Source organism: Heptranchias perlo, chromosome 7 (genome assembly GCF_035084215.1).
Source record: "Heptranchias perlo isolate sHepPer1 chromosome 7, sHepPer1.hap1, whole genome shotgun sequence".
Lineage (NCBI taxonomy): Eukaryota > Metazoa > Chordata > Chondrichthyes > Hexanchiformes > Hexanchidae > Heptranchias > Heptranchias perlo.
In genome coordinates, this window is record NC_090331.1 from 75945373 (window position 1) to 75967822 (window position 22450).

A 22450-nucleotide genomic window follows, 5' to 3' on the forward strand; every position below is an offset into this window, starting at 1 on the left:
GGGTGTGAGTTATTTCTCATATTGTTTCCCAGAACTGAAAGAGCCCCAGTGATACAGTAATTAGACAGCAATGTTCTGTTTATTATCCCGGTTCACTTTGAGGTCTGGTATGGAATGTATCACATGATTTAGTTAGTTGGTGTATTGCTGAGCAGTGATAATATCACAAACACCAGTATAATAAGCTATAGTATGAAATGCTAATGATTAAACAATAAACTACTTTCTTATATTTAATTGTGAAACATAATGCTTTAAAATTAGACAGTTTAAGCCATGTGGTATTTTCTTCATGTTTACCACCTTCCTTTGTCCCGATATTTCCGTCCGATCTTCAGTTTTCTTATAACATCTGTAATTTAATCAACAAAACTAATTCAGTAACACGTTCCAATATTTTCCGCTGAATATTAGTAACCACTTTTCTAAGAGGTTTGTGGTGAACATTATTCAGTTAGTGAATGAGCCGAAAATCTCTCCTCAGTGGAATGAAAGTGACTGTTTGACTTGGAGCATGTGTAGAACGGGGCTGATATCGGAAAGGACGTGCGTTTCCCACGGGATATTTATGGTGCCACCATTGGGTTTATCGTTTAATTCTGGAAGTGTCCACTTGCTGTGACCAATAACGAAGTACAGATACATGGAACATTTATAACTCTGTTCACACACAGCTACGTGAGTGAAAGGGAGTTTGAAGGAAATTGGGACTATTGGTTTCATCCTCACACACAAAGATTTATCAAGTCCTCTAATAATGGTAAATGCGAGGAACAAATCCATAATATTACTTAAAACAAAACCATCACAATAGACCATATCAACATTTAAGGATAGGTTCGTAGGTTAGATAGGTGGCTGAAGGCAAGGGGGATAAAGGGATATAGGAACTGGGTGGGCATATGGGATTAGGAGTACTGCTCACATGTAGGATAAATACCAACACAGACCACTTGGGCCGAATGGCCTATTTACAATTTGTAATTTTATGGAATTCTGCGATCACAGAAAAGGGACAAAAATAAGCACAACTTACTCTTCAAAAAGTGACAAATAATCTCTAGTGGTACTTACTAAATCTGTATTTTACTCTCTCCAGTCGTTCCTTCTTCCTTCTGATCTTCGGTGGGATGTTCTTCTTTCCTACCACGTCCCCACATATCACGTCCCAACCGATAACGTCTCCACCTACCACATCCCCACCTACCACGTCCCCACCTACCACATCCCCACCTACCACGTCCCCATCTACCAGGTCCCCACCTACCACGTCCCCACCTACCACGTCCCCATCTACCACGACCCCATCTACCACGTCCCCACCTATTATGTCCCCACCTACCACGTCCCCACCTATTATGTCCCCACCGACCACGTTCCCACCTACCACGTCCCCATCTACCATGTCCCCACCTATTATGTCCCCACCTACCACGTCCCCATCTACCATGTCCCCACCTATTATGTCCCCACCTACCACGTCCCCACCTATTATGTCCCCATCTACCACGTCTCCACCAACGAGGTTCCCACCAACGATGTATTTTTTGCAATGCTTATTTCTTCTTTTTTTGCCATGTTTCTAAATTAAAATGTATCATTTATAGCTTCAGTCAAGGGAAAACAAAGGTTATTTTATACAGAGAGTTTTCTCGAACAGAACGTTAATATTAAATGTCTGAACAATTCACCTCGATATTAACTTGCAGTCAGACCTGTCAACCATCCATTTTTAGGCTTCATTTCAGTGTCTCTCCATAGACAGGTTTAAATCTGCATCAGTTGGAAGTGTGTCAGCCTGGTTCAGTAATAGAGTTCCTTCCTCTGAGCCAAATGATCATGGGATCAATCCCCATTGCAAGAGATGAGCATATAATCTAGCCTAACATTTCAGTGCGGTGCTGAGGGAGTGCTGTATTGTTGGTAATGCCATTCTTTAGATGAGATGTAAAACTGAGACCGTGTCTGCTCATGTAGATGGACATACAAGATCCCGAAGCATTATCCGAAGAAGAGCAGGGAGCTCTCTTGGCCAACATCTGCTCCCTCAACCAGCACCACCAAAGCAGATTCATTGCTCATTTATCTCATTTTCTATTTGTGGGACCTTGTCACGAGCAAGTTGGCCGCTACATTGGCTAAAAGAATTAGTGTGCATTGGGGGTTAACCAATCACAGTCATTTGGTTTAAGAAGATAATCTGTCAATTGACATTAGTGGGAGGAATATCACAGGCAGTTCACCAATAATTTTCTGGCAAGCCACCTACTGCATGTTAGGCCGTAGCAGTGACAAGGGAACTTAGATATTTCCATCCAATGTTTCCTCAGGGTGTGATTTCCTATTGATATGGGCCAGAATTTCCTGAAACGATGTAACCGGCAAGTTAAGCCAAAATTTACGCCAATCTTCCTGTCGGAGAGTTACGTAAGAATTCTCTCTGGGAATCACATTAGCATACAGCAGAATGTAAAAACCAGCATCAAATAAAGGGAAATCAGTATAATCAATCAGGACCCCACGAAAGTGCTGAACTTACACCATATTCCTTTTTAAGTCCCTCTTTATGTATGAAAATTAAAGTTTGAAGCCATCAAACTATCTTTTGTGCACGTTCGGCACAGCACGTTTAAGAAAATGCAATCATGGAAGTTTTTCAATTCTTAATGCAAATCACTGTGATGCCATAAAAATGGATTCCCAGATAAAGCAAATTCATTGCAGGTCCCACTGAAGAGAATTTTGTAAAAATCACTTGTAAAGTTACCATAAAGCACCAAAATATAAGTTTGGGCCCTGTTGTGCTTCAAATTATAGGTTTGAATTTACAGCCTGTTCAGAACTGGTGTAAATTCAGGAAATTTGCATGAGCTTCATTTTTTATGGAGGCAGAACTATATTAATGAGCAGTGGAGGGTTTCAGCAGAGGTATCACAGAATCATCGCAAAAGATCAAGGAAATTTGGGCATAGCCTAAGGAAAGGGCGTAAGTGACTTGCACGATCTTTTGCGCTGAAAATCAGCATTACGCCGTACTTACTCTGTTGTTTCAGGAAATTGCAGGTCATTATTTCAATGAGCACTAAATTCAACCAAAAAAATCTGTGATTTACCTCTAATGATTCAATGCTTTCCGATGATGATTCACTACTTTCTGATGATAATGATGGTTGAGTTGATTGAGTTGATGTTGGCATTGTTGTCGATTTTGCTGTTGATGCTCTAGTTGTTGTTGTTGTTGTTGTTGTTGTCGTCATCGTTGTCGTTGTTGTTCTTGGGGTTGTTGTTGTTGTCGTCGTTGTTCTTGGAGTTGTTGTCGTTGTTGTCGTCGCCGTTGTTCTTTGCGTTGTCGTCGTCGTTGTTGCTGTGGTGGTTGTTGTTGTTGTTGCTGGGGTTGTTGTTGTCGTAGTTGTTCTTAGAGTTGTTGTCGTCGTCGTTGTTGTTGGTGCTGTGGTGGTGGTTGTTGTTGCTGGGGTTGTTGTTGATGATGCTGGGGTCATCGTTGTTGTTGGAGTTGTTGTTGTTGTTGATGGGGTTGTTATTGTTGCTGTAGTTGCTGTTGTTCTTTCACTGGTTGCAGGCACTGTGGTTGTTGGCAAATTTGTGTTCATGCATTGTTGTTGAACACTCAGGATCGCATCACCTTCAATCCTCACCCGGCTCATGCAAGTAGCAGTTACCTACAGATATAGAGAGTTGTTTGGTAATTCATTACCAGTGTTCCTAAACAGAGTGAATTTTGAAATAGTGAGTGGGCATCAACAATGGAATATTCAACTAATGGTCACAGGTATGAGTGCCAGGATACTGTTAACATCCAGGAGTTTTATTAACACAGGTCATTGTTTTATCGTCAAGGTAAATGTTACATTGCACATTAATGTGATATTGTGATAGTTCTGCAGTGAGGGAGACTTTACAAGCTGCTCAGTGAGGGGGATCGACTCTGTGTTATTCTTTTTCAGATCCCTGAGCTCCACTGCCACATCTGGGATACTCTGTGGGAAGGGACGGCAGGCCTACCCAAAGACAAATTGTAGATTACAGATGGGACTATGTCATCTGACATCTTTCCCATCCTTAATACCTAAACAACACCAGGCGTCAGGAATGCTGTTGCATTCTGATGTGCAGCATTGCTGAAGCTTCAAAAGTGATACGAGATCTATGACTACTATAGGGAATTCGAGTTAAATATCCAAACCTTCCTGTGTATTCTTTAAGCTATTTATAGCATCAACAATTCCCTTCATCAGAGCAAAGAATAAGACTACAGACGAGATAAAGGATGGCAACCAAACAAGCAAAGCAATAAACAACCCCCTTTCTGGAGTACAGCCCTCTTGTCAAGCATTTGTTCGAAACACGTTGCATGAGGTTGAAGGTTAAGATGTGAAGTCAGCAACCAACCTGTTTGGTTCTTGCCACAAACTGTTCTCCTTAAATCCCTTTCTTAGTTTCTTGCTCAGGCTGATTCTGATGGTGCAAAGCCTCAATTTCCTGTTTTACTCTGAGCTGAACTTCAAACTCCACATTCGTTCCACTCCTGTAATATTGCTCACCTCTTTTCCAATCTCATCTCCACCCATGCCTTTATCTCCTCCAGGCTTCATTTCTTCAATGCCTCTGCTACTGGCACCTCAAGCGCAATCCTATGCAAACTCCATCTTATTCAAATTTCCGTTGCTCACGTCCTGTCCTGTACTAATTGTTGTTCATCTGTCATTCCTGTCCTGCTTCCTCAACCCTCAGACCATTCATTTCAAATCCTTGTGGTCGATTTTGTGTGCCTTCGTCTGCCATTAACGACCTCAAAATGGGGTCAGTAGCCTTACCACCAGGTTAACACCGCCGATGCGGCTGGCTCCATTTTGAAACGGGCCTGTCCCCAAAGCCCCTGTCTATTTCAGGTCTTAGGCCCCCCTTAATATGGAAATCAGGGTCCTATGAAGTAAATAGGAGCCTGAATCCATTTTAGGTAGGAACTGATCGGAGTCTGTGCAGTCTAGGCCACTCCCCAACCACACCTTTGGTTACCTAAATCTTCTCCCTGCTCCTGTTCTGATAGTCTCTGACACAGCCTGTTGCAGCACCTTGGCACGTTTTAAAACTTTAAAGCTGTAAGTATGCAAGTAACTATAAGTCACTGTGCACTGGAAACTTTTCACCTGTCCTAATATCTTCTTATGTGGCTCAGTGTCAAATTTTGTTTGCCTTGGAGTGCCTTGGGATGTTTTACTACATTAATGGCGCTATTTCAATGCAAGTTGTTGTTGTTTTTGTTGAGAGAAGGAGACAGACGCCAGGTAATTTGCAAGAAAAGGGGAGCACGAGTTTGGTGAGGTAACCAAAGGCGTGGTTGAAGTAGTAGCTTTTTAAGGAGGCTTTTGAAGATGAGAGGGTAGCAAGGCAGAGGGATTTGGCAGGAAATTTCAAGAATGTAAGTTCATGCTGACTGAGGTAATGTGGAGTGAGACGATAAAGGAATTTGTAACAAGGAGGAGGATTTAGAATTTTTTTTTTTTTTCGTTCATGGGATGTGGGCGTCGCTGGCGAGGCCGGCATTTATTGCCCATCCCTAATTGCCCTTGAGAAGGTGGTGATGAGCTGCCTTCTTGAACCGCTGCAGTCCGTGTGGTGAAAGTTCTCCCACAGTGCTGTTAGGTAGGGAGTTCCAGGATTTTGACCCAGCAACGATGAAGGAATGGCGATATATTTCCAAGTCGGGATTGTGTGTGACTTGGAGGGGAACGTGCAGGTGGTGTTGTTCCCATGTGCCTGCTGCCCTTGTCCTTCTAGGTGGTAGAGGTCGCAGGTTTGGGAGGTGCTGTCGAAGAAGCCTTGGTGAGTTGCTGCAGTGCATCCTGTGGATGGTACACACTGCAGCCACTGTGCGCCGGTGGTGAAGGGAGTGAATGTTTAAGGTGGTGGATGGGGTGCCAATCAAGCGGGCTGCTTTATCCTGGATGGTGTTGAGCTTCTTGAGTGTTGTTGGAGCTGCACCCATCTAGGCAAGTGGAGATTATTCCATCACACTCCTGACTTGTGCCTTGTAGATGGTGGAAAGGCTTTGGGGATTCAGGAGGTGAGTCAATCACCACAGAATACCCAGCCTCTGACCTGTTCTTGTAGCCACAGTATTTATATTTCTGGTCCAGTTATATTTCTGGTCAATGGTGATACCCAGGATGTTGATGGTGGGGGATTCAGCAATGATAATGCCGTTGAATGTCAAGGGGAGGTCGTTAGAGTATCTCTTGTTGGAGATGGTCATTGCCTGGCACTTGTCTGGCACGAATGTTACTTGACACTTATCAGCCCAAGCCTGGATGTTGTCCAGGTCTTGCTGCATGCTGGCACGGACTGCTTCATTATTTGAGGGGTTGCGAATGAAACTGAACACTGTGCAATCATCAGTGAACATCACCATTGGTGGAGGGAAGGTCATTGATGAAGCAGCTGAAGATGGTTGGGCCTAGGAAACTGCCCTGAGGAACTCCTGCAGCAATGTCCTGGGGCTGAGATGGTTGGTCTCCAACAAACACTACCATCTTCCTTTGTGCTCGGTATGACTCCAGCCACTGGAGAGTTTTCCCCCTGATTCCCATTGACTTCAATTTTACTTGGGCTCCTTGGTTCCACACTCGGTCAAATGATGCCTTGATGTCAAGGGCAGTCACTCTCACCCCACCTCTGGAATTCAGCTCTTTTGTCCATGTTTGGACCAAGGCTGTAATGAAGTCTGGAAACCAGTGGCCCTGGCGGAACCCAAACTGAGCATCGGTGAGCAGGTTGTTGGTGAGTAAGTGCCGCTTGATAGCACTTTCGACGACACCTTCCATCACTTTGCTGATGATTGAGAGTAGACTGATGGGGCAGTAACTGGCAGGATTGGATTTGTCCTGCTTTTTGTGGATAGGACATACATGGTCAATTTTCCACATTGTCGGGTAGATGCCAGTGTTGTAGCTGCACTGGAACAGTTTGGCTCGAGGCGCGGCTAGTTCTGGAGCACAAGTCTTCAGCACTACAGCCGGGATGTTGTCGGGGCCCATAGCCTTTGCTGTATCCAGTGCACTCAGCTGTTTCTTGATATCACATGGAGTGAATCGAATTGGCTGAAGACTGGCTTCTGTGATGGTGGGGATATCGGGAGGAGGCTGAGATGAATCATCCACTCGGCACTTCTGGCTGAAGATGGTTGCAAACGCTTCAGCCTTGTCGTTTGCACTCACGTGCTGGACTCTGCCTTCATTGAGGATGGGGATGTTTACAGAACCTCCTCCTCCCGTTAGTTGTTTAATTCTTCCCCCTATTCACAACTGGATGTGGCAGGACTGCGTAGCTTTTATCTGATCCGTTGGTTGTGGAATCGCTTAGCTCTGTCTATAGAATGTTGCTTCCGCTGTTTAGCATGCATGTAGTCCTGAGTTGCAGCTTCAACAGGTTGGCACCTCATTTTTAGGTACGCCTGGTGCTGCTCCTGGCATGCTCTTCTACACTCCTCATTGAACCGGGGCTGATCCCCTGGCTTGTTGGTAATGGTAGTTGGTGAGGACGAGGTCAAGTGGGTTTTTCCCTCCTGTTGGTTCGCTCACCACCTGCCGCAGGCCCAATCTGGCAGCTATGTCCTTCAGAACTCGGCCACCTTGATCAGTAGTGGTGCTACCGAGCCACTCTTGGTGATGGACATTGAAGTCCCCCACCCAGAGTACATTCTGTGCCCTTGCTACCCTCAGTGCTTCCTCCAAGTCATTGCAAATCATTGCACTGGGGGTCAGGGAGCCAGTGAAGGTCAACAAGAACAGGAGTGATAGATAAGTGGGATTTATTACATGATGAAGATTCAGTTGGCAGAGTTCTGGAATGGTCACTGCAGAGGGAGGCAGAAAGACCATTATTAGAGAGGGAGAAAGAAAGAACCAACCAATGTCATTGGAAAGAAAGACTAAGGCCGGGAGACATCGAGTGCACAACATAGAGTTCCACCTCCAGTGTGTATATCTGACTATCTGTAGAACACGTTTATATACATATAGGTGTCAGCCAACATCTACCACAGTGAAAGAGAAACTTACTAATTCTAAGGGAGTGGGTGATGTATAAGAGGCATGAGTTGGAGGAACATAGAGTTCTCAGAAGGTCGAAGGACTGGAAAAGGTTACAGAGATAGGGAGGGGTGAGACCATGAATTTTAAATTGGAGGCGTTGGGGGATTGGGAGCCAATGCATGTCAGCAAGCTGATGGGTGAGTGGAACTTAGTGCGCAATAGGATATCGGCAGCAGAGTTTATAAATGAGCTGAAGTTCAGCTCAGGTTCAAATTGGACCCCGTCATTGCAAACAGTCTGGTACAGCCTGAATCATTGGCTGGGAAGGGGAATGGAATCGGGCCCAAGGTTATATGGGGGAGGGGGGCGAAGACAAATTGCTTCAGTTGTCACAATGTTTAACTGAAGGAAATTGCGGCTCATCCAGGACTGGATGTTGGACAAGCAGTCTGACAACACAGAGGCAGTGGAAGGTTCGAGAGAGGTGGTGGAGAGGTAGAGCTTAGTATTGTCAGCGTACATGTGGAACTTGACGCATGTCATCGGACGATGTCGTCGACGGCAGCATGTAGATGAGGAAGAGGAGGTGACCAAGGATAGGTCCTTGGGAGATTCCAGAGGTAACTGTGCGGAAGTGGGAACAGAAACCATTGCTGGAGATGCTCTGGCTACTATTGGATAGGTAAGAGAGGAACTAATCGAGGCCAGTCCCATTCAGCTACACGACAGAGAAGAGGCATTGAGGAGGATGGTGTGGTCGACTTGTGTTAAAATCAGGGTTATAGATTATAGTATAATTGCCCTGTCTCTTGTGTTCACTGAGGCTCCAGGCTGACAGCACAGCCTTGCAAAATTACCCCGAAAATGCTGAGACGCAGGTGGGTGATTTATTGGTTTCTGCTGTGTGGGGGCCAGTGAGAAATATCAGCCAATAGAGGACTAAACTTCAAATATTCCATGATTTCATGGTCGCTCATTGTGCCATTTTACCATCACACTAAAGCCTCCAATCTAAGGATTAATTACAGCGGAGAAGCAAATGGCAAACTTTGTAATACTCACAGCATTTGGCAAAGGTTTCAGTGCACATTGTGTCGGATCGAGTCCGGAACTTTTGAGACACGTAGTTTCCTGGACATCAATATCTAAATCCAACTGGGTAATGCCTTCTCCAACACTAACCTGACCAAAGGAATAACATTACACTTGTGTCACGCAACAGAAACTTAATGAAGGACATTTGAGATAATACATATCAAAAATAATATGTTGTCAGACAGAAATATTATTATTTTGCTGTACATTATTATGCTCCTGTGATGCACCTTGGGACGTTTTACTGTGTTAAAGACAATATATGTGCAAGTTGTTGTATTATAGTCAGTTAGTAGAAATTTGTACCAAGTTATTGTGATGGTTGTTTGATTTGTCTAAATTATGCAGTGAGCAGAGAGATTCATGGGAATGATTTATTAACATGTTTACATTTATGGTAACACCGATTGATCTCCTCTGGCACTGCACACAACGATTCAAGGCTGGACAGTGTGGACAATACACTGTAAAACAGTCAACGGCAGAAGATCCTATCATCATAAAATGATCAAACAATATCACAATAAAGAGAACTGAAATCTGACGCCTTTCGCTCAGCCAACTTCCTAACCAAGTCCGTATTTTCCCTCAATTTCATGGGCTTCTATCTCAGATGTACATCTTCCGGATGGGGGCCAATGTAGCTGCAGTCATGACCTCCTCGGAGGGTGAACAGTATCACCAGCCTCACCAGCCTTGCCGGCCACGCCGTCCACCTCTGACACGTGGAGCTCCACAACACAGTGCTGTGACACTTCCACCTGCACAGCAGGAGGGAGGGCTACCGCAGAGAGAGATGCGTCGCAGAGGGCACTACCCTCGCCACAGGGTCCACAGACCGAGGCTCAGCTTCCTGGACCTCTCTGAGCAGCAGTGCACATGGAGGCTCAGAGTCACTCGACATGTAGTCGTGGACATCTGCAGCCACTTTTATGCCGAGCTGCTCCTGGCTGGCCCGAGCACCATCTTCTTACCTGTCGCTGTCAAAGTCACCACTGCCCTCAACAACTTCTCCTCCGCATCCTTCCAGGGTGCAACCGGGGACATCACCGATGTCTCTCAGTCGTCTGCGCAAAAGAGACTTGCAAATATACCTGCACCCACTCTGCAGTGACACAATGGGTGGCATCAGTTGTGGGTCTTCATAGTGATCCTCAGGAAAGGGCATTATTGCACAAACCAGACAAGATTCGCGAAGACATGGTAGTGGTGATGCCAATATAATATGTAATGTGAGTTGTTCTGAAATTCAATATAAGTAACACCCATGACAAACCCTCAGACACCCTTGTGCATCCCCTTCATGCTCACGACACGTTTGCCTTACGCTGCCTACTGCACATATGTGATGCATGCCCTGTGGCTGCAGCACAGGTAGTGGCAGGTTGAGTGAGGCTGGCCGTGAAAGAGATGCACGAGAGGGTGAGTATGAGAGAGAGCCATGAGATTGTATGAGGATTGGGTTGAGTGGTAGTGGTGGGATGAGTACTGGCGAGGTGAGTAGGTGCAGGTAAGATGAGGATGAGGTTTGAGTGGGTATGAGGGGTGATGTGACAGAGTAATGTTGGCAGTGCTGAAGGAGATGTGGGGTCGGGGCAGTGATGTGGCAGACGGAGTGTAGGGGAAAGAGTAAGTGTACTCACTTTGGCTGACCTACTGAGGTCATTGGAGCGCCTCCTGCATTACATGCAGGTGGGCGATATGTTGGTGGTGCTGGTGACCTCCTCTGCCACCTCGAGCCAGGCCTTCCTGGTAGCAGAGGCAGGCCGCTTCCTCCCGCACGCCGGGAGGAAGATTTCTGTCCTCCCCCTCCTCCTCACCCCATGTATTGACACCTGGAGTGAGGCATCATTAAACCTGTGAGCAGCCTTCCCCCTGGGCTGCTCCATGCTGTAATTTTTGCTATTTGTTGCAGCATCTGTCAGTGGAGGACTGCCCCTTTAAATAGAGCTCCTCCAGCTGACAGATCTTACTGCGCATGCGCAGCCCGCCCGACGCACAGATCAGCAGTGGGGAACCCGGAGGAGCAGGTAAGTGCATCCAATTAGTGGATTGGATGCTACAATCGCGCGGGAAGCTGACTAATTTCAGCGGGCGCGTTACCCACGCGTCCGATAGCCCCCCCGCCAAGAACCCGCAGCCCTGCTAACATCGGGCCCCTTAAATCAGAACAGAATGTGTTACTGTTTTTTCAAACCATTCTGTTACAACAGGAGAACTGAACCCACAGAAACTCGCACGAACCACAAGAACGATGACTCACAGCTGCCAACTCGTTGATCAATATCACAGCACAGCTGAGACAGCACAATTGAATTAATAAATTGATAAAGTAGCAGGAACCACTGATGACGACGTATTTGCCACTTCTGTCTGCCAACCCCCCTACATCAACACACAGAAAGATGTGAGACTGGCAAGATGAATATCGGAACATAGGAACAGGAGTAGGCCGTTCAGCCCCTCGTGCCTGCTCTGCCATTTGGTAAGATCATGGCTGATCTATGATCTAACTCCATATACCCGCCTTTGGCCCATATCCCTTAATACCTTTGATTGCCAAAAGGCTATCTATCTCACATTTAAAATGAGCTATTGAGCTCGTATCAATTGCCATTTGCAGAAGAGAGTTCCAAACTTCTACCACCCTTTGTGTGTAGAAATGTTTTCTAATCTCACTCCTGAAAGGTCTGGCTCTAATTTTTAGACTGTGCCCCCTACTCCTAGAATCCCCAACCAGCAGAAATAGTTTCTCTCTATCCACCCTATCCGTTCCCCTTAATATCTTATAAACTTCGATCAGATCACCCCTTAACCTTCGAAACTCCAGAGAATACAACCCCAATTTGTGTAATCTCTCCTCGTAACTTAACCCTTGAAGTCCGGGTATCATTCTAGTAAACTTTCAGTTTTTAAGGTGCCAACACTGCTTCTAACCACCCTCTTTTTCCTAATATAACTATAAACGTTCTTCGTATTGTTTTTGATATCCCTTGCAAGTTTCTTTTCATACTCTCTTTGTTAGCTCTTACTATCTGTTTTGTGACCCTTTGTTGATCTTTGTATCTTTCCCATTCGCCAGGATCTGTGCCATTTTTTACCTTTTAGTGTGCCCCATCCTTGTGTCTTATACTGTCCCTTACCTCTTTAGTTGTCCATGGATTTTTTTTTGGCAGTTAGAGTTCTTGCCCCTTAGGGGTATAAACCAATTTTGTGTCCCGTTAAATGTTTCTTTAAACATTTCCCACTGATCATCAGTCGTTTTACCCATTAACAGATTTGCCCAGTTTACTGTGGACAGTCTCTGTCTCATCCCATTGAAGTCGGCCTTACCCAAGTCTGGAATCTTAGCAGCTGACTCACTTTTTTCCCTTTCAAACACTACATTGAACTCGATCATGTTATGATCGCTATTGGATAGATGTTCACGTACAGTTAAGCCGTTAACTAAATCTGGTTCATTACTCATTACTAAATCTAGTATGGCTTGCCCCCTTGTTGCCTCCAGGGCATACTGCTGCAGAAAACTATCCCGAACACACTCAAGAAATTCACTACCTTTCTGACAGTTGCTAGTCTGCTTTTCCCAATCTATGTGAAGGTTAAAGTTTCCCATTAAGACCACTATGCCTTTCTTACATGCTTATCTAATCTCTGCATTGATACAATCTAGCACTTCAGAGCTGCTGCCAGGGGTCCTATACACAATTCCCACTATAGCCTTAGATCCTTTCCTATTTCTCAATTCAACCCATAAGGTCTCTTTTGGCTGCTTACCTCTCATTATATCCTCCTTTATCATTGAAGTGATTTCATCTCCAATCATTAAGGCTACTCCTCCCCCTCTTCCATTTTCCCTGTCTCTCCTGTAGACCTTATATCCCGGTATATTTAGTTCCCAATCCTGACCATCCTGCAGCCATGTCTCAGTGATAGCTTTCATGTCATACCCTCCAATTTGAATTTGAACCTGTAGTTCATTTAATTTATTCCTTATACTCCGTGCATTTGTATAGAGAACTCTTAGTTGGGCCCGACACCCTAGCCTGACCGACAGCTTTGATGCTGGGTTAATCGCCTGATACCTTCTAGTTTTCACTTTATCTGTAGTGTCTAAAGTACATTTTCTTTCTGTTGCTCTACGCTTTTCTCTTCCGCTGGAAATCCCAACAGTTTTTCAGAGCGTACAACCAAAGTAAAGTACGCCTCCATGCTGCAGACCTACTTGCTGTGCAACTGTTGTAAGTAAGAACATAAGAAATAGGTGCATGAGTCGACCATATGGTCCCTCGAGCCTGCTCCGCCATTCAGTAGGATCATGGCTGATCTTGTACCTCAACTCCACTTTCCCACCCTATCCCCATATCACTTGATTCCCTTAGTGTCCAAAAATCTATCAATCTCAGCCTTCAATATACTCATCGAATGAGCATCCACAGCCGTCTGGGGTAGAGAATTCCTCAAATTCACAACCCTCTGAGTGAAGAAAGATGTCCTCATTTCGGTGCTAAATGGCCGACACCTCATCCTGAGACAATGATCCCGAGTTCTAGACTCTCCAGCCAGGGGAAACAGACTCCCAGTATCTACCATGTCAAGCCCTCTTAGAATTTTCAATTAGATCACCTCTCATTCTTCTAAACTCCAGAGAATATAGGCCCATTCTACTCAATCTCTCTTCATCGGACAACTCTCTCATTCCAGGAATCAATCTAGTGAAGTTTCTTGCACCCCATCTATGGCAAATATATCCTTCCTTGGGTAAGGAGACCAAAGCTGTACACAGTATTCCATGTCTCACCAGAGCCCTGTATAATTGCTGCAAGAACTCCTTACTCTTATACTCCAACCCTCTTGCAATAAAGGTTAACATACCATTGCCTTCCTAATCACTTGTTGTACCTACATGTTAAGTTTCTGTGATTCATGTAGAAGGACACCCAAATCCCTCTGAATACCAACATTTCTTAGTCCCTCGCCTTTTATAAAATATTCTGCTTTTATATTCTTCCTACCAAAGTGGATAATTTCAAATTTCCTCTCATTTTACTCCATCTGCCACCTTCTCACCCACTCGCTTAACCTGTCTATATCCCTTTGCAGTGTCTTTGCGTCCTCCTCACAGCTTACTTTCCCACCTAGCTCTCTATCGTCTGCAAACTTGGATACATTACACTTGGTCCCCTTATCGAAGTCATTGATATATATTGTAAACAGCTGAGGCCCAAGCACTGATCCTTGCAGCACCCCACTAGTTACAACCTGCCAATCCGAAAAGTAGGGCCCGAAATGTCATTTCCCAGTGGTAATTGCTCTTCAAGATATTGATTGCTTTTGGGAAATAGGCAATTCAACCAGGGCGTACCGAAGGAATGAAAGTTTTGTAATTGGCCCCTCCCCCTGCCCTGATGAAACGCGCAGACATTATCAACTGTGACAACACAAGCAGCACTGCTAATCTAGTGGCCTGAGCCTGCAACTAAATCATGACAGGCAGCTGCAGGTTACATTGGAACGTTTACATACTGATCTCCATTCTAAATGTTAACCTAGGCAGTTTCAATGCTCAATATTGATATCAAAAGCATGACTTAAAAGTTTTGTTAATATGCTAGTGGATATCCTGTCAAGTTGCTCTTCCCCTAAAATCATATGAATAAAATAAAAGCAGTGTTCATTTGATGGTAATGGTGTTCATCGTGTAATTGATCATTTGTGCACAAATTTATTGATTGAATAAAACCAGGGCCATTTAATCCAACAGGAATCCCATTAATTTTATTAATTAAATAAAATGAAGAAGTAAAACATGACTCTTCCGCAATGTATTAATTAAATAAAAGCTTAAATTAATTGTGCAGCAGCTGGGAGCAGGTTGGCAGCTATGACTGGGACTGGAGTACGGCCTGAAGACTGGGAATGGACCAAGCTTCAGAAGCAGAGCCAGGCTACAAATACTTTAAAATTATTTTTAATAATTGGCAGCTAGGACGTGGCCAGACAAATTATTTGGGAAAGGTGGACGATGCAGGGAGAAACAGGGGGCAGGCCCTGGGAGAAAGAGGAAGGGAGTGGGTCTGGAAAAAATTCCCAGCAGGGAGGCAATTCCTGTTTGGAGAAAGCAGTAGATGCGGGGCTGGCAATCAGAAAGAAACAAGTCTCGGCTGGATGGCAGACCATCATTACATGGAATTACATAGAATGTACAGCACAGAACCAGGCCATTCGGCCCAACAGGTCCATGCCGGTGTTTATGTTCGACACTAACCTCCTCCCTCCTTACTTCGTCTAATCCTATCAGCGTTTCATGGGGGAAAATGGGGAGTGTTTGAAGGTAAATGGGACAGGCCATAAAAAATCAAAAAGTTAAAATTTACCCACAGCACACTCCCGAAATTTTTAGATTTGAAATATAAGAAAAATAAGATGCCAGATGAAGTCAAGAAAAGCATCAATGCATCTAGTGGACAAAGCCTGCAACTACCCTGTGACAGGCAACAGACACCATACCAAAATTGCATTCTAAAATGTTGATATACCATTTTAACATTGTAAATTTTAAAATAAAAGCATGACCAAAATTTATTCGAACAAGAACATAGTGAGAGAGGAAGCATAAAGGGGTTTAGCATCTTTAAAAGTAGATAAATCACCAGGCCCGGATGTAATGTACCCCAGCCAGTTAAGAGAAACAAGGGAGGAAATAGCAGAGACTCTGACCATCATTTTCCAATGTTCTCTGGCTACAGGTGTGGTGCCGGAGGATCGGAGGACTGCTAACATTGTACCGTTGTTTAAAAAGGGAGAACGAGACCGACCGAGTAATTATAGGTCAGTCAGTCCAACCTCGATGGTGGCCAAATTATTGGAATCGATTCTAAGGGACAGCATAAATCATCATTTATGAAGGCACGGGTTAATCAAGGACAGTCAGCATGGATTGGTTAAGGGAAGGTCGTGTCTGACTAACTTGATTGAATTTCTTGAGGAGGTAACAAGGAAATCAATTTGATGTAGTGTACATGGATTTTAGTAAGGCTTTTGACAACGCCCCTCATGGCAGACTGGTCAAAAAAGTAAAAGCCCATGGGATCCAAGGGAAAATGGCTCGTTGGATCCAAAATTGGCTCAGTGGCAGGAAGCAAAGAGTAACGGTTGATGGGTGCTTTTGCGAATGGAATGGTGTTTCCAGTGGGGAACTGCAAGGCTCAGTACTGGGTCCGTTGTTTTTGTGGTATATATAAATGATTTGGACTTGAATGTTGGGAAGCTTGATCAAGAAGTCTGCAGATGATACAAAAATTGTCCGTGTGGTTGATAGTGAGGAGGAAAGCTGTAGACTGTCGGGAGAGGGGAGGAAGAAGAGTGGCAGGGCTATAGTGATAGGGGATTCCATTGTAAGGGGAACAGATAGGCGTTTCTGCGGCCGCAAACGTGACTCCAGGATGGTATGTTGCCTCCCTGGTGCTAGGGTCAAGGATGTCATGGAGCGGCTGCAGGGCATTCTGGAGGGGGAGGGTGAACAGCCAGTAGTCGTGGTCCATATTGGTACCAATGACATAGGTAAAAAAAGGGATGAGGTCCTGCAAGGTGAATTTAAGGAGTTAGGAGATAAATTAAAAAGCAGGACTTCAAAGGTAGTGATCTCAGGATTACTACCGGTGCCACGTGCTAGTGAATATAGGAACAGGAGAATAGACAGGATGAATGCGTGGCTGCAGGGATGGTGTAGGAGGGAGGGATTTAGATTCCTGGGACATTGGGACCGGTTCTGGGGAAGGTGGGACCTGTACAAGCATGACGGGTTACACCCGACAGGACCGGGACAAATGTCCTCACGGGGGTGTTTGCTAGTGCTGTTAGGGAAGGTTTAAACTAGAGTGGCAGGGGGATGGGAACATGAGCGGGGAGTCAGAAGGGAATAAAGTTGAGAGCAGCAAGAGAGGGGAAGACCCAGGGGAAATCTACAATACAATAGTACAAACAGTTGTTCAAGAACAAGTGAAAGGGAAAAGCATAGAGCAGCGGAAAGAAAGTGTACTTTAGGCACTTTAGGTACTTTAGGCACGACAGATAAAATGAAAACTAGAAGGCGTAAGGCGATTAACCCAGCATCAAAGCTGTGGCAGGGGGTTGGGAACCTGAGCAGGGAGACAGAGGAAAGCGTATCAGGAAGGGACAGAAGGTATGGAGTAAAAGGTAAAGTGTTAAAAAAGGAAAAAGCAGGAACTAAGTGTCACAAAACATATTTGAAAGTTCTTTATCTGAATGCACGTAGCATTCGTAACAAAATGGACGAGTTAACGGCACAAATAACGACGTATGGGTATGATCTTGTGGCCATTACAGAAACATGGCTGCAGGGTGACAACGACTGGGAATTAAATATGCCAGGGTATTTAACAATCAGGAAGGACAGGCAGGAAGGAAGGGAAGGTGGGGTGGCTATGTTAATAAAGGAAGGAATCACTGTAATACAGAGAAAAGATATTGGGACAAAGGATCAGGATAATGAAACAGTTTGGGTAGAGATAAGGAATAATAAGAGGCAAAAAACACTAGTGGGCATAGTATATAGGCCTCCTAATAGTTGCAACTCTGCTGGAATAAGTATTAATCATGAAATAGTCGGGGCATGTAATAAGGGAACAGCTATAATTATGGAGGATTTTAACTATCATATTAACTGGACAAATCAAATTGGGCAGGGCAGCCTTGAGGAAGAGTTTATTGAGTGTATTAGGGATGGATTTCTTGAGCAGTATGTAACTGATCCTACAAGGGGGCAAGCAACCTTGGACCTGGTCCTGTGTAATGAGCCAGGATGAATTAATAATGTCCTAGTTAAGGATCCCCTTGGAATGAGTGACCATAACATGGTTACATTCCATATCCAATTAGAGGGTGAGAAGGTTGGTTCTCAAACAAGCGTACTGAGCTTGAATAAAGGAGACTATGATGGTATGAGAGCGGAATTGATTAAAGTGGACTGGGAAAATAGATTAAAGGGTAAGACGGTACATGAGCAGTGGTGTTCATTTAAGGAATTATTTTACAACTTTCAAAAAATATATATTCCACTGAGGAAAAAAGGGTGTAAAAGAAATGACAGCCATCCGTGGCTAAGTAAAGAAATTAAGGATAGTATCCGACTAAAAACAAGGACAGAAAAGGTAGCCAAACTTAGTGGGAGGATAGAAGATTGGGAAGTCTTCAAAACACAGCAAAAAGTAACAAAAGGATTGATTAAGAAAGGGAAGATAGATTATGAAAATAAATTAGCAAAAAATATAAAAACAGATAGCAAGAGTTTCTACAGTTATATAAAAAGAAAAAGGGTGGCTAAGGCAAACGTAAGTCCTTTGGAGGATGAGACCGGGAAATTAATGGTGGGAAACATGGAGATGGCAAAAATGCTGAACAAATATTTTGTTTCAGTCTTTACGGTAGAGGACACTAAGAATATCCCAACACTGGACAAACAGGGGGCTCTAGGTGGGGAGGAGCTAAATACGATTAAAATCACTAAGGAATTGGTACTCAGTAAATTAATGGGACTCAAGGCGGATAAATCCCCTGGACCTGATGGCTTACATCCTAGGGTCTTGAAGGAAGTGGCAGTAGGGATTGTGGATGCTTTGGTAATAATTTTCCCAAATTCTCTGGACTCGGCAAAGGTCCCGGCAGATTGGAAAACTGCCAATGTAACACCCTTATTTAAAAAGGGTAGTAGGCAGAAGGCTGGAAATTATAGACCAGTTAGCTTAACATCTGTGGTGGGTAAAATTTTGGAGTCTATTATTAAGGAGACAGTAGCAGAACATTTGGATAAACATAATTTAATGGGACAAAGTCAGCATGGCTTTACAAAGGGGAAGTCATGTCTGACAAATTTGCTTGAGTTCTTTGAGGATATAACGTACAGGGTGGATAAAGGGGAACCAGTGGACGTAGTGTATTTGGACTTCCAGAAGGCATTCGACAAGGTGCCACATAAAAGATTATTGCTCAAGATAAAGAATCACTGGATTGGGGGTAATATTCTGGCATGGGTGGAGGATTGGTTATCTAACAGGAAGCATAGAGTTGGGATAAATGGTACATTCTCAGACTGGCAACCTGTAGCCAGTGGTGTTCCGCAGGGGTTGGTGCTGGGTCCCCAACTCTTTACAATCTATATTAACGATTTGGAGGAGGGGACCGAGTGTAACATATCAAAGTTTGCAGATGATACAAAGATGGGAGGGAAAGTAGAGAGTGAGGAGGACATAAAAAACCTACAAGGGGATATAGACAGGCTGGGTGAGTGGGCGGAGATTTGGCAGATGCAATACAATATTGGAAAATGTGAGGTTATGCACTTTGGCAGGAAAAATCGGAGAGCAAGTTATTATCTTAATTGCGAGAAACTGGAAAGTACTGCAGTACAAAGGGATCTGGGGGTCCTAGTGCAAGAAAATCAGAAAGTTAGTTTGCAGGTGCAGCAGGTGATCAAGAAGGCCAACGGAATGTTGGCTTTTATTGCTAGGGGGATAGAATATAAAAACAGGGAGGTATTGCTGCAGTTATATAAGGTATTGGTGAGACCGCACCTGGAATACTGCATACAGTTTTGGTCTCCATACTTAAGAAAAGACATACTTGCTCTCGAGGCAGTACAAAGAAGGTTCACTCGGTTAATCCCGGGGATGAGGGGGTGGACATATGAGGAGAGGTTGAGTAGATTGGGACTCAACTCATTGGAGTTCCGAAGAATGAGAGGCGATCTTATTGAAACATATAAGATTGTGAAGGGGCTTGATCAGGTGAATGCGGTAAGGATGTTCCCAAGGATGGGTGAAACTAGAACTAGGGGGCATAATCTTAGAATAAGGGGCTGCTCTTTCAAAACTGAGATGAGGAGAAACTTCTTCACTCAGAGGGTAGTAGGTCTGTGGAATTTGCTGCCCCAGGAAGCTGTGGAAGCTACATCATTAAATAAATTTAAAACAGAAATAGACAGTTTCCTAGAAGTAAAGGGAATTAGGGGTTACGGGGAGCGGGCAGGAAATTGGACATGAATTTAGATTTGAGGTTAGGATCAGATCAGCCATGATCTTATTAAATGGCGGAGCAGGCTCGAGGGGCCGATTGGCCTACTCCTGCTCCTATTTCTTATGTTCTTATGTTCTTATATGAAGTGATATTTGAGATGGAGCCAACACAGCAACTCAACAAATTCCAATCAGCAGGGTAGTAGCTAAGCTGGACCTAAAAATTAGCCAGTTAAAATTATTTTAATCTTATGTAATTTAATATAAGTAAATTAACAAAGACAAGCAGCCAGTCAATGGGCAGCAGCAGAGATAATTCAAATAAGTATCATTTTGAGAAATAATTTTTATGACATGTTACTTTTCATTGTCGAAATAAAAATAAAGTTTTAAAATCTAAGTAGGCAGGCAAATGCAGCCAATAGTGAGAGAGGCAGCAGGAAATGAAAAGGGCAGATATATCAGTCAAGGGCAGGATGATGGAGGAACAATTAAAGAGCGATTTGAGGAGCAAAGCACATTTCAAGGCTGGACAGAAATGAAGCACGAACAGTAGAGTCAAATTGGAGGTTGCAGCAAATGTCGGGCAAGTGAGGTGGGAAACTCTCACCACAGCAGGGAGGCAGCAGCGATAGCACCATACAGCGGGAGACATGAAGAAAATTACCTGACAGTATGGAGGATTTCTGAGGGGAAAGTGGAAGATCGGACTGGAAAACAAGAAGCAGTAAGGCTCAACCCAAAGTTTGAGCACCACAGGGAAGAGGCGGGTGGGTGACTGATCACAGGAATGAGAAGCATGGATGGGGACATTTGAGAGGAAGTTTGAAACATACATATAAAAATATAAATAAAAAGTTACAAATTTGAGAAACTAAATGACTCACTTCGACGGCCAGAACAGCAAGATGGTGGAGATGGACTTCAGCAAATTAAGAATTACTCCACAGCGGTACCTGGTGGCCAGAGCTGGTCACTACAGCCTCCTGGAATGGAACTCCAGCCTCGCAGCAGTTATTTTTACATAGGATTTTAGAGCACAGAAATAGGCCATTTGGCCCAACATATCTATGCCAGTGCTTATGCTCCAGGTGAGCCTCCTCCACCTTACTTCATCGCACCGTATCAACATACCCTTCTATTCCTTTCTCCCTCATGTGCTTATCTCACTTCTCCTTTTGCCACTGGAAGTGTTATGTCAACTTTTAAACTTGAAATTTCCTCTCTAAACATTATAATTGGATCTCCATATCAAGCTTCCCTGAAGGTGAATGGGAAGCTCGATATGGAGATCCAATTATAATTTCAAGTTTAGAAGCTGACATAAAATAATGAAAAAAGAAATGTGACAACAGGAAGTAGTTAGTTGACAGAAAATGCATTCAAACACAAGATTTATAGTAAGATATACGTAGCTAATTATACCATTTCAAACAGTGTGGATTGGATTCTTCTAAAAGACGACAAATTATTATTTTCTATCTCAACAGTGGTTTGATTCTCAAAGTAAAATACAATGCAATGCAACAGAAGAAATTCATAGTAATAACATTTATATCTGGGCAAGAGAAAACAATCAGTTGGATTTGATGGTACTTACTCGTTTTACTTCACACCTGGTCACACGGAAGAGGTTACTAATTGTGGAATCTTCATTCACCTTTGTAATCGTAGCATTTAAAACTATGTTAATCCTTGAAAAGGTAATACCGCTACATGACTGACCTGAATCAAAAAGCAATGGGGTTTAAGGATCAATACATTTTTGAAGTTGCCATTTGGTTTAACATCAACTGATCATCAGAACAACAAATCATACTCTAATCATTTGACAGCACACTTCAATACTTGCCAGAACAGTAGAGGATCTGGACTGCAGCAAAAATGAAGATCATGAGTTTCATTTTGCCTGTATGGATTAATGGAGGACACTTCTAGTTCGTTCTTCTCTCTGTCTGTTGTCTGGTTCTGTTCAATGTTTATATACTTCAGATCATGCAAAACAGCAGCGCAAATTATGGAACAATGATGTAATCAGACCACAATCACTCCCTTCATTTCCTGCAAAATCTTACCAGTTGGTCTTCTAAAAGTATTATTGGGTGTTGCAATATGTTTTGTAAGGAATGATGTGTGTCAATTTCCAGTTTCATAATCAATACATTCCAGGCTGCTAATTATTTTGGTAACCTTGCAAATTATTTATGATGAACTGTGATGGAAGGAAGGAATGCTGAACTTTCATATTTAAATGAATAAACTCTGAGACAT

At 43.8% G+C, this 22450-nt stretch overlaps 1 protein-coding gene across 1 annotated transcript; it reads right to left on the reverse strand.

Annotated features, from left to right (window-relative positions):
* Positions 1-220: 220 nt before the first annotated feature.
* On the reverse strand, positions 221-22149 carry LOC137323363 (salivary glue protein Sgs-3-like). The gene is made up of 5 exons (XM_067986850.1): positions 22032-22149; positions 21780-21904; positions 9114-9233; positions 3114-3680; positions 221-352 (listed from the first exon to the last, which is right to left on the reverse strand). Exons 1-5 carry the CDS (start codon positions 22081-22083, stop codon positions 344-346), a joined length of 873 nt encoding a protein of 290 aa, XP_067842951.1. The 5' UTR covers positions 22084-22149; the 3' UTR covers positions 221-343.
* Positions 22150-22450: the final 301 nt, after the last annotated feature.

Coding starts and splice junctions, on each gene's coding strand:
- LOC137323363 (XM_067986850.1), bottom strand. CDS start 22,083: ATGAAACTCATGATCTTCATTTTTGCTGCAGTCCAGATCCTCTACTGT. Junction 21,905..22,031: donor CCAGATCCTCTACTGTTCTG/GCAAGTATTGAA, acceptor TTTTTGATTCAG/GTCAGTCATGTAGCGGTATT. Junction 3,681..9,113: donor TGAAACCTTTGCCAAATGCT/GTGAGTATTACA, acceptor CTATATCTGTAG/GTAACTGCTACTTGCATGAG.